Raw genomic sequence first — 12125 nt, 5'->3', positions numbered from 1 at the left:
GCAATTGAGGTTGGCCTGTGTGATGAGTTCAGCCAGGCTAATGAGGTTGGCTTGCTAGAGTGTGAACCACCTGATGAATCCTAATTGATGGTTAAATCAGGGAGCCTCATGCTCCCTATTTAAAGCAGGTGTGTCAGACTCCCAGCCTGCCTTCAGCAGGGAGCAACTGGAGAGCTGGCTGTGTACAGATGTGTGGTGTAAATAAAGTAATTTGGTGACGGGACTTTCGCCTCTGTGGAGTTATAACAGCCTGTTAGAACAAGGACTCCCCCAAATTGGATGGGCCAATCAGGGAGCCTCTTGCTTTGTACTTAACAAGGCGTGTCAGTTCCTCTGTGACTCCGAGTGTCGACTGAAAGCACTCTTTGCTGCTGTCAGACATGTAAATAAAGGGATTTTGGTGAAGGGACTTCTGCCTCCGAGGACTTATAGAACATAGACATAGAACAGTACAGCACAGAACAGGCCCTTCGGCCCACGATGTTGTGCCGAGCTTTATCTGAAACCAAGATCAAGCTATCCCACTCCCTATCATCCTGGTGTGCTCCATGTGCCTATCCAATAACCGCTTAAATGTTCCTAAAGTGTCTGACTCCACTATCACTGCAGGCAGTCCATTCCACACCCCAACCACTCTCTGCGTAAAGTACCTACCTCGGACATCCTTCCTATATCTCCCACCACGAACCCTATAGTTATGCCCCCTTGTAATAGCTCCATCCACCCAAGGAAATAGTCTTTGAACGTTCACTCTATCTATCCCCCTCATCATTTTATAAACCTCTATTAAGTCTCCCCTCAGCCTCCTCCGCTCCAGAGAGAACAGCCCTAGCTCCCTCAACCTTTCCTCATAAGACCTACCCTCCAAACCAGGCAGCATCCTGGTATGACAAGGTGTTTGATGGCCGCTGCAGACACGACGGGCTGAAAGGGTCCTTGTTTATGCTTTGAAACCACATGGCCGAAATCTTCCATCGTCATTCACGGCTGGGGCTTTCCAGTGCCGCTGAAAGTGAATGGAGCTTTCGCTGGAACGCAATGCCGAGTTTCCCATTCTTGCTCGTAAACGGCTCCCGCCACAGGGGCGGCCAGGGTCCCGCCCTCTTGACTCTATGAGCTGAGCTGCCCTCTGGCTTAGTCACCCTACCTGTGATCATCTGCTGTGCGTCATACGGTTCCATGTAGCCGTCGTTCTCCCCCACCCGCTCTGCGTCGTTCTGTCCTGTCCCTCGTTTCTTCGCATCGTAGGGATCTGCATAATCCTCCACGATGATGACCTGGAAGAGGAAAGAGTTCAGTCAGGTGCCCAATTAATGACTTCATTAACATGCTAGTCTTCCCGTGGGATGTAATTAACTTTTATTTCTTATTTTTCCTCTCCAAGTGCAGGATTCTACATCCAGCCCTCATCCCCTGCTGAGCTCAAGAACAGAAGACTAGGCCAAGATCACAGACCCTCCATAGAACATGCCCCTGTCTACATCAATGGGGGCGAAGTAGAAAGGGTCGAGAGCTTCAGGTTTTTAGGTGTCCAGATCACCAACAACCTGTCCTGGTCCCCCAATGCCGACACTATAGTTAGGAAAGCCCCACCAACGCCTCTACTTTCTCAGAAGACTAAGGAAATTTGGCATGTCAGCTACGACTCTCACCAACATTTACAGATGCACCATTGAAAGCATTCTTTCTGGTTGTATCACAGCTTGGGATGGTTCCTGCTCCGCCCAAGACCACAAGGAACTACAAAAGGTCGTGAATGTAGCCCAATCCATCATGCAAAACCAGCCTCCCATCCATTGACTCTGTCTACACTTCCCGCTGCCTCGGGAAAAGCAGCCAGCATAATCAAGGACCCCACGCACCCCGGACATTCCCTCTTCCACTTTCTTCCACCAGGAAAAAGATACAAAAGTCTGAGGTCACGTACCAACCGACTCAAGAACAGCTTCTTCCCTGCTGCTGTCAGACTTTTGAATGGACCTACCTCGCATTAAGTTGATCTTTCTCTACACCCTAGCTGTGACTGTAACACTACATTCTGCACCCTCTCCTTTCCTTCTCTATGAACGGTGTGCTTTGTCTGTATAGCGTGCAAGAAACAATACTTTTCACTATATCCCAATACATGTGACAATAAATCAAATCAAATAGAGTCATAGACTCATAGAGGTTTACAGCATGGAAACAGGCCCTTTGGCCCAACTTGTCCATGCCGCCCATTTTTTAAAAAACCCCTAAGCTAATCCCAATTGCTCGCATTTGGCCCATATCCCTCTATACCCATCGTACCCATGTAACTGTCTAAATGCTTTTTAAAAGATAAAATTGTACCCGCCTCTACTACTACCTCTGGCAGCTCGTTCCAGACACTCACCACCCTCTGTGTGAAAAAATTGCCCCTCTGGACCGTTTTGTATCTCTCCCCTCTCACCTTAAACCTGTGCCCTCTAGTTTTAGACTCCCCTACCTTTGGGAAAAGATATTGACTATCTAGCTGATCTGTGCCCCTCATTATTTTACAGACCTCTATAAAATCACCCCTCAGCCTCCTACGCTCCAGAGAAAAAAGTCCCAGTCTATTCAGCCTCTCCTTTTCCTTTTCCCCTATGTACTCTATGAACGGTATGCTTTGTCTGTGTAGCGTGCAAGAAACAATACTTTTCACTGTATCCCAATACATGTGACAATAATAAATCGAATCTATGTACTCTATGAATGGTATGCTTTGTCTGTACAGTGCGCGTGAAACAATACTTTTCACTGTATGTTAATATGTGACAATAATAAATCAAATCAAATCAAATCAAAGCTCAAGAACAGAAGACCAGACCAAGATCCCTTTAAGCTGTAAAACATCTAGATTCTACTTAATTCTTCCTCTTGGAGGAGTCAGTCTCTATAATAACTCAGGAAAGCAACATAGTTTATTTACAGAAGGCAAAGTAAATCCACAACTATGGTGTGCACACACTAGTCCCTGTCCGGGACAAATGGTTCTGCAGGCCCAGTCCTGCAGTCCGCCCTTGTAAAAGGCTCATTGCCTGTTACCAGGGGAACTCGCACACAACAAGCCCCCACAGGGAGCTCAACCAGTGATTCCTCATGGAACTCGTGGAGGTTATCATTGAATCATAGAATCCCTGCGGCACGGTGGCACAGTGAGTTAGCACTGCTGCCTCACAGCGCCAGGGACACAAGTTCGATTCCCGGCTGGGGTCACGGTCTGTGCGGAGTCTGCACGTTCTCCCCGTGGGTTTCCTCCGGGTGCTCCGGTTTCCCCCCACAGTCCGAAAGACGTGCTGGTTAGGGTGCATTGGCCGTGCTAAATTCTCCCTCAGTGTAACGCAAACAGGAGCCGGAGTGTGGCGACTAGGGGATTTTCACAGTAACTTCATTGCAGTGTTAATGTAAGCCTACTTGTGACACTAATAAATAAATTTAAACCTTAATCTTACCATACAGAAGAAGGCCATTCGGCCAATCGCACCTACACTCACAACGATCCTAGCCAGGCCCTATCCCTGTAAGGCCATACATTTAACCCCCTAATCGCCCTGCCACTAAAGGGCAATTTAGCATGATCAATCCACCTAACCTCCACATCTTTGGACACTAAGGGGCAATTTAGCATGACCAATCCCCCTAACCTACACATCTTTGGACACTAAGGGGCAATTTAGCATGGCCAATCCCTCTAACCTACACATCTTTAGACACTAAGGGGCAATTTAGCATGGCCAATCCCCCTAACCTGCACATCTTTGGACACTAAGGGGCAATTTAGCATGGCCAATCCCTCTAACCTACACATCTTTAGACACTAAGGGGCAATTTAGCATGGCCAATCCCCCTAACCTGCACATCTTTGGACACTAAGGGGCAATTTAGCATGGCCAATCCCCCTAACCTGCACATCTTTAGACACTAAGGGGCAATTTAGCATGGCCAATCCACCTAACCTGCACATCTTTGGACACTAAGGGGCAATTTAGCATGGCCAATCCACCTAACCCGCACATCTTTGGACATTAAGGGGCAATTTAGCATGGCCAATCCACCTAACCTGCACATCTTTCGGACTGTGGGACGAAACCGACACAGACACGGGGAGAACGTGCAAACTCCACGCAGCCAGTCACCCGAGGACGGGATTGAACCCGGATCCCTGGCGCTGTGAGGCAGCGGTGCTAACCCACTCCATCACCGTGTCGCCCACTGTCTCCTTTTACCCGCAGGAGATGTGTGAGACTCGCAAACTGCAGCACCGCAGCCAGAAACCCAAGTACTAAAGGAAAGACACACTTTTCACTGTGTACTAATGCATGTCACAATAATAAATCAAATCAAATCAAAGAAAGAAAGCTACTTTGACTGGGAGTGTGGTTGACACATGAACTAATTCATGTTCACAGATTTTGGGAGTAGCCTTTATATTAATCAGTACTGTAAGCAGTGTGGAAGAAAAACTGGAAAACAGAGCCTAAAACCTTTGTTAGAATAAATTATGATAAGTGGAATAAAATATAAGTTTAGCGCCTTTTTTGCTGTGTGTTAGGCCAGACCTACATTCCTGTGACTCCCGCATGGTGGGATCGTGATCTCTCCCAAAAAAATTATCTTGGAGAGTGAAGGATGGGACAAGGAAGAGAGGAAAGTCACTGCCAGGAAGCCTGTGCACACGTGGAGAGCATTGGCCCTCTTTCTCCCAGTCCATGGCGTGCATATGCAATGCAACAAGTGAGTTTGCACTGGACACGAACATGGATCTGCCTTGCACACCCACGCACGTGGCGGTTTTACTAAACCAGGCACGGGAAACTGGAATTTAATTGCCCCATTGTCAACGATGAAGCCAGCCAGCATCCTAACCAAGTGTTGCGCACGATCGACTTAAGTTCCAGCTTTGGTTCATTGGGTGGCATCTCTAAGTCGGAAGGTTGTGGGTTCAAGTCTCACACCAGTGACCTGAGAACATAACCCAAGACTCGCTCTCTCAGTGCAGTTACTGAGGGAGTGCTGCATTGTCAGGGGTGCTGTTTCGATCAGAGGAGACATCTGTAACGACTTTAATCAGGCAACTGAGGTGGGTCTGTTAGAACATGAACTCCCTGATTAAGGGCCTGCACCTTGGCGGGCCTTGGTGCCATCAGGCGGCGGAGGTCCCCAGTGGAGGTCCCTCGACAGAGGGATCTCCCCCCCACTATCTCGGGGACCTGGGGTGGAGGGTGCTGAACTCAGCAGTACCGTACAATCGTAGGTCCTTCTGGTTCAAAGGCTCCCAAGCGTGCCCTTGTTGCAACCTTGTGGAGTCCGGGGACCATGTCTATGTTCTATGTTTTAGGCTGCACAACCTTTTCAGTTTTCTAAAAAAAAAAAAATCCTTTTATTGATGTTTTGTTTGCACTTCAGCCCCATGCTCCTGATCTGCGGGCACCCGATGCGGAGGGGGGTGGGGCGGGGGGGTGGGGGAACGGGGGACCTCCTCGTGAACCCTGCTCCTGGTCGTAGCAAGGCATTCCATCTACAGATCCAGGCGGCGGGCGATCGAGGGGCTCATCCAGCCCGACTGTCCGCCCCTCTACCGCGGCTATATTCGCGGCCGGGTGTCCCTGGAAAGGGAGCGTGCGGTGCCCGAGGGCACAGTTGACGCCTTCCGTGCCCGCCGGGCACCGCAGGGGCTGGGGTGTATTATTGACCCCTTTAATCACATTTTAATTTAGTTTCCCTTCCGCGTTGTCTTTCATTTCGGGCTGTTCCCCTCCTTTTAAGGAGTTGCCCCTTTTTTGAGTTGTCCTTAAGTCAGTTTGACTTTGTTTATTTGGTTCAACCACAAAAGATGTCCCTGATTAGGGGCCAAATTGATGGGTCAATCAGGGAGTCTCTTGCTTTGTAATTGACCAGGCGTGTCAGTTTCTCTGGGATTCCGAGTGTAGACTGCGAACTAATAGCACTCTGTATGCTGTTGTCAAACTTGTGAATACAGGGATTTTGGTGAAGGGACTTCTGCCTCCGAGGACTTCTCACAGATGGAGAAGGTAGTCAAAAAGGCACATGGCATGCTTGCCTTCATCGGCCGGGGCACTGAGTTTAAAAATTGACAAGTCATGTTGCAGCTTTATACAACCTTAGTGAGGCCGCACTTGGAATATAGTGTTCAATTCTGGTCGCCACACTACCAGAAGGACGTGGAAGTTTTGGAGAAGGTACAGAAAAGATTTACCAGGATGTTGCCTGGTATGGAGGGCATTAGTTATGAGGAGAGGTTGGAGAAACTTGGTTTGTTCTCACTGGAGCGACGGAGGTTGAGGGGCGACCTGATAGAAGTCTACAAGATGATGAGAGGTATGGATAGAGTGGATAGTCAGACACTTTTTCCCCCAGGGTGGAAGAGTCAATTACTAGGGGGCACAGGTTTAAGGTGCGAGGGGGCAAGGTTTAAAGGAGGCGTACGAGGCAAGTTTTTTTACACTGAGGGTGGTGGGTGCCTGGAACTCGATGCCGGGGGAGGTAGTGGAAGCGGATACGATAGTGACTTTTAAGGGGCGTCTGGACAAATACATGAATAGGATGGGAATAGAGGGATATGGTCCCCGGAAGGGTAGGGTTTTTTAGTTCAGATTGGGGCAGCATGGTTGGTGCAGGCTTGGAGGGCCGAAGGGTCTGTGCCTGTGCTGTAATTTTCTTTGTTCTTTGACTTAGTACAACATCAAACTGAGGCCCCATATTCCAACTCGGACCCCATGGCCCAATACCAACAAACAGCAGGGGATGGCTCCCGAGTCTCCTGGGGCCAATATTTATGGCTCTACCAATGTCTTTAGGACAGATCACCTGGTCACTTACGGAGTGCTGTCTGTGGGATCTTGCTGTGCGCAAATAACCTGCTGCGTTTCCTTTATTACAATAATGACTACAATTAAAAAGTACTTCATTGGTTGTGAAGAACTCTGGGATGTCCTGACGTTGTAAATCATGCTGTTTGAATACAATTTTGCTTTTTTTTTATTGAACGGGACCTAATAATGAACAGATCAAACCCCAACAAATGGATTTTATCCCTGATTTCTCTTTCTCTTGGTCAGCTGATGCTTTTGGCAGTTCTACAACTCTCCTGCACCTCTTCCAACTGACCATTATTTACCTTTGGGTTCTTGGCAGAGAGTTGGGAGGCTACTCGACTGTGCAAGGCACTTCCAGACTCTTTCCCCAACGCGCTATCCACATAACAGATAGTCAACATTTTTTCCCAAAGGTAGGGGAGTCTAAAACTAGAGGGTATAGGTTTAAGGTGAGAGGGGAGAGATACAAAAGTGTCCAGAGGGGCAATTTCTTCACACAGAGGGTGGTGAGTGTCTGAAACAAGCTGCCAGAGGTAGTAATAGAGGCGGGTACAATTTTGTCTTTTAAAAAGCATTTAGACAGTTACATGGGTAAGATGGGTATAGAGGGATATGGGCCAAATGCGGGCAATTGGGATGAGCTTAGGGGTTTAAAAAAAAGGGTGGCATGGACAGGTTGGGCCGAAGGGCCTGTTTCCATGCTGTAAACCTCTATGACTCTATAACACACTGTCCGGTAAGAGACGCTGATCGGGGTCAGGGTCATTGGCTGGTTTTGCCCATTGACACAACAATTGGTGGAGTTGCGAATAGTGAAGAGGATTGTCAGAGGATACAGCAAGATATAGACTGGCTGGAGACTTGGGCGAAGAGATGGCAGATGGAATTTAATCCAGACAAGTGTGAGATAATGCATTTTGGAAGGTCCAATGCATGTGGGAATTATACAGTAAATGGTAGAACCCTTAGGAATATTGACAGGCAGAGAGATCTGGGCGTACATGTCCACCGATCACTGAAAGTGGCAACGCAGGTGGAGAAGGTAGTCAAGAAGACATACGGCATGCTTGCCTTCATCGGTCGGGGCATTGAATATAAATATTCGCAGGTCATGCTGCAGCTGTACAGAGCCTTAGTTAGGCCTCATTTAGAATATAGTGTACAATTCTGAAGAGGTTTACCAGGATGTTGCCTGGTCTGAAGGGTGTTTGCTATGAGGAGAGGTTGGATGAACTCGGTTTGTTCTCACTGGAATGACGGAGGTTGAGGGGGTGACCTGATAGGGGTTTACAAGATTATGAGGGGCCATGGACAGAGTGGATAGTCAGATGCTTTTTCCTAGGGTAGAAAAGTCAAGTACTCGGGGACATAGGTTTAAGGTGCGTGGGGAAAAGTTTAGAGGAGATGGGCGAGGCAGGTTTTTTTTTACACAGGAGGGTGGTGAATATCTGGAACGCGCTGCCCGGGGAGGTGGTGGGAGCAGGTACGATAGCATTTAAGGGGCAACTCGACAAATACATGAATCGGATGGGAACGGAAGGATAGGGACTCTGTAAGTGCAGACGGTTTTAGTTTAGGCAGGCATCATGATCGGCGCAGGAGGGCCGAAGGGCCTGTTCCTGTGCTGTACTGTTCTTTGTTCTTTGATGGTTACTGTCGGCGCAGGCTCAAGGGTTGGAGGGCCCTTTCTGTGCTGTATTGCTCTATGATATTGGGGATAATTGGAGTGGCACCCTAGCTGATCCTTCTTGCCCTGCCTGGCTGAGTGAAGACCCGGACATGCCATTTACTCATTCAGCCATTAGGGGTGGGTTTTTATTTTTGGTTTTAACAAGAATAAAGCCACAGGCAGGCATGGCACAAATCTGTAACACTTCCCTTCTTTTTGTCTCTGAGCCAGCCTGTTGTAGGTTCAAGTCTCACCGCAGAGCCTTGGGCACTAAAATCCAAGATGTTACTTTAGCGGGGGACTGAGGGAGCACTGCCCCGTCAGTGGCGTTGCTTTTGAGATGGATGTCGGACCGAGGTCCCCTCTTCCCTCTCAGGGGCCGCTATTGAAAGAAGAGTTCCCGCTGAAGTCATGGGTCAAAATTTGGCACAGTGGGTTAGCACTGCTGCCTCACAGCGCCGGGGACCCGGGTTCGATTCCCGGCTTGGGTCACTGTCTGTGCGGAGTCTGCACGTTCTCCCCCCCTGTGTCTGCGTGGGTTTCCTCCGGGTGCTCCGGTTTCCTCCCACAGTCTGAAAGACGTGCTGGTTAGGGTGCATTGAACCGAACAGGCGCCGGAGTGTGGCGACTCAGGGGATTTTCACAGTAACTTAATTGCAGTGTTAATGTAAGCTTGCTTGTGACTAATGAACAAACTGTAACTTTATCTTTGGACTGTGAGAGGAAACCGGAGCACCCGGAGGAAACCCACACAGAAATTGGGGGGAGAACGTGCAAACTCCACACAAGCTGGGAATCGAACCCGGGTCCCTGGAGCTGTGAAGCAGCAGTGCTCACCACTCTACCACCATGCCGCTGTTGCGTTTATAACATTAAAGTAAAGTTTATTTATTAGTCACAAGTAAGGCTTACGTTAACACTGCAATGAAGTTACTGTGAAATTCCCCTAGTCGCCACACTCCGGCACCTGCTCGGGTTACACTGAGGGAGAATTTAGCACGGCCAATCCATCTAACCAGCATGTCTTTCGGACTGTGGGAGGAAACCGGAGGAAACCCACGCAGACACGGGGAGAACGTGCAAACTCCGCACAGACAGTGACCCAAGCCGGGAATCGAACCCAGGTCCCTGGCGCTGCGAGGCAGCAGTGCTAACCCACTGTGCCATCGTGCTGCTGTCGTGTTTATAACATTAAAGTTATTATTAGTCACAAGTAAGGCTTACATTAACACTGCAATGAAGTTACTGTGAAATTCCCCTCGTCGCCACAGTCCGGCACCTGTTCGGGTCAATGCACCCTAACCTGCACGTCTTTCAGACTGTGGGAGGAAACCCACGCAGACACGGGGAGGACGTGCAGACTCCGCACAGACAGTGACCCAAGCCGGGAATCGAACCCGGGTCCCTGGCGCTGTGAGGCAGCAGTGCTAACCCTCTGTGCCACCGTGCCCGCCCCATTTGAGTGCATTTCTATAAAAGTACTTCACTGGCTGTAGAGAACTTTGGAACGTCTTGTGGTTATTAAAAGGCGCGACAGAAATTCATGGCTATCCTTATTACTGACAGCAACTAAGCCTGCCAATCACGCTGGAAGCCCAAGGGTTCTCTTGTTGTCCAAGCCAGTATTACCCCCTCAACCTGAACCACCAACAAACATAATAAATCATCACTGATTTAAAACCTTTTGTGGGACATTGTTCATGGACAATGCAGCTTCCTGTGTAACATGTCACTGAATTTTTAAAAGTAGTTTATTGCGTGGCTTGTTCAGCCGCTGCACAATGCCAAGGGATTAAACAGCCTCCTACCGTATCCTGTTTGGCTTTCCCACTTTCTTTGTCCTCCACCGCATTCGGAATCCTGTTCATGGGATTCTTCCCATTCTTCTCTTGGTTTTCCACCTTGATCAGCCTGTGCTTGGATGAAATGTAGGAGGACCCTGGCAGCTTCCCGGGGTTCAGTCCCGCTTTGCCGGAATTCTTCCCAGTTAGCTTGCCCAAGTTCAATCCGGTCTTCCCTGGACTCGGCCCCGCTTTCCCAGATTTCAATCCATTCTTCCCCGCGTTTGTCCCGGTTATTTTTCCAAGATTCAGCCCAGTTTTCCCGGGACTTTGACTGGTCGTTTTCCCGGCTTTCGGGTCGGGGGTCTTCCCGGCTTTCGGGTCGGGTTTCCCGGTTTTCAGATCTGCCTTCCTGGCTTTGGGGTCTGCTTTCCCGCTCTTTGCATCGGCCTTCTCCGATTTGGGGTCCGCCTTGCCGGTTTTCGAATCCGTTTTCCCCGCTTTCAGGTCGGGCTTCGATTCGGTTTTGGCTGGACCCCTCCCCGTAATTTTCCCCGGATTCAAGCCGAGTTTTCCGGAAAAACTTTGTCCGGATTTACTGGGATTTTGTCCCCGTTTCACCAACGGACTTTTGACTGGCTTTCCAATTTCTTCGCCATTCCCGGGATCCGTGTTGGAATTCTTGATGTTTTTTCCTGGGATACTGTTTCCGGTTTCCCCGGATCCTTTGGGCGGTTTTCCATTATCTCTCTTTATTGTCAGTCCATTCTTTATTAGCCCCGTAGGCTTCTTCCCTTGAATGAGGTTTTTATTTGACTCCGTCTTCCCTCGTATCAGCGTGCTGCCACCAGTTTTCCCTTGGGTTCCGGCAGACTTCCCCTTCGTCCCAGCGTTTACTGCTTTCCCCAGTTTCCCTTGCTCTGGTTCGCCTCTCTCTGCGACCCCTTTCACCTCTCTCCCGGTGCCCCGAGGGTTCACCTCGCCCTGGACGGCGCGCCGATTCCTATTCGCTCCCTCGCTATCCACGCCGGCTCGGGTTGCCCCTGTGCCCTCCGGCTTTGGCCGGGTCTTTAGGCTCAGCTGAAAATCCTTGAACCACTTTGCCATGGTGAGGAGCGGTGACCCGAGTTGCACGGCCACAGGCTTAGGAGCGCGGTAACACCAGTCCTGAAGGTCTCCAAGCCCAGCGTAAATCACAGTGCAGAGCGCCGGGACGGCCCTTTAGTCTTCACAAAACGTTAGTCAAAACCTGTTGCTACATCCAGGGCGGTTAGATCAGCAGAGTCTCCTTCCAGTTACATTTTCCTCCACTTTGTGCCTTCCAGTCCGATAGCCTCCCTCCCGCCCTCTGGACACCTCCGCCTGTTGCAGACGTGGGCTGTTTCACACAGCTTACTCCTCTCGCTAGCCTTCAAACTCCACCTTCCTGTCATTGTGAGCTTGAGTGATGACAAGTGCAGCCACTTCCACTTCTATGGACACCTGATAATTTAACAGTGGCGAGAGAGAGAGAAAACCACGCACACATTTTCCATCCACAGCTATTGTGCTCATTCTGTTCTAGTGGGGCACAATCAGTCACAGGACAAGTGTTCAAGGCAGGAGTGAACTGAAGCCCCCGTTTTTTTTTCTTTGCTGACACCTCCTTTTATTAACTTCAAGTACGGTTGTTTGTCCTGAGCTGTGAATCACCACGCTCCTCTGATGTGCTGTTCCCTACACAGGGATGTGATACAATGAATACTGATTGATATCCCACAGCTCTTCAAAAACACCCTCTAAGTACAAGGCTCCACAACCGGTGCCCAGTGAAAGCAGGAAGCAGGGAAAGAAAGG

At 49.5% G+C, this 12125-nt stretch overlaps 1 protein-coding gene across 1 annotated transcript in view; it reads right to left on the bottom strand.

Moving 5' to 3' along the window:
- LOC144486952 (uncharacterized) overlaps positions 1-11513 on the bottom strand; it is a 67414-nt gene extending 55901 nt beyond the window's left edge. Inside the window, exons 1-2 of the mRNA XM_078204963.1 lie at positions 10317-11513; positions 1148-1277 (exon numbers count right to left, since the gene is read on the bottom strand). Coding sequence (XP_078061089.1) covers positions 1148-1277; positions 10317-11396 — 1210 coding nt within the window. The 5' untranslated portion in view covers positions 11397-11513. The remainder of the gene's footprint in view (positions 1-1147; positions 1278-10316) is intronic.
- Between the last annotated feature and the right edge of the window lie 612 nt (positions 11514-12125).

This window comes from Mustelus asterias, unplaced genomic scaffold (genome assembly GCF_964213995.1).
Source record: "Mustelus asterias unplaced genomic scaffold, sMusAst1.hap1.1 HAP1_SCAFFOLD_530, whole genome shotgun sequence".
NCBI lineage: Eukaryota > Metazoa > Chordata > Chondrichthyes > Carcharhiniformes > Triakidae > Mustelus > Mustelus asterias.
This window is presented reverse-complemented; position numbering and strand designations above follow the sequence as displayed.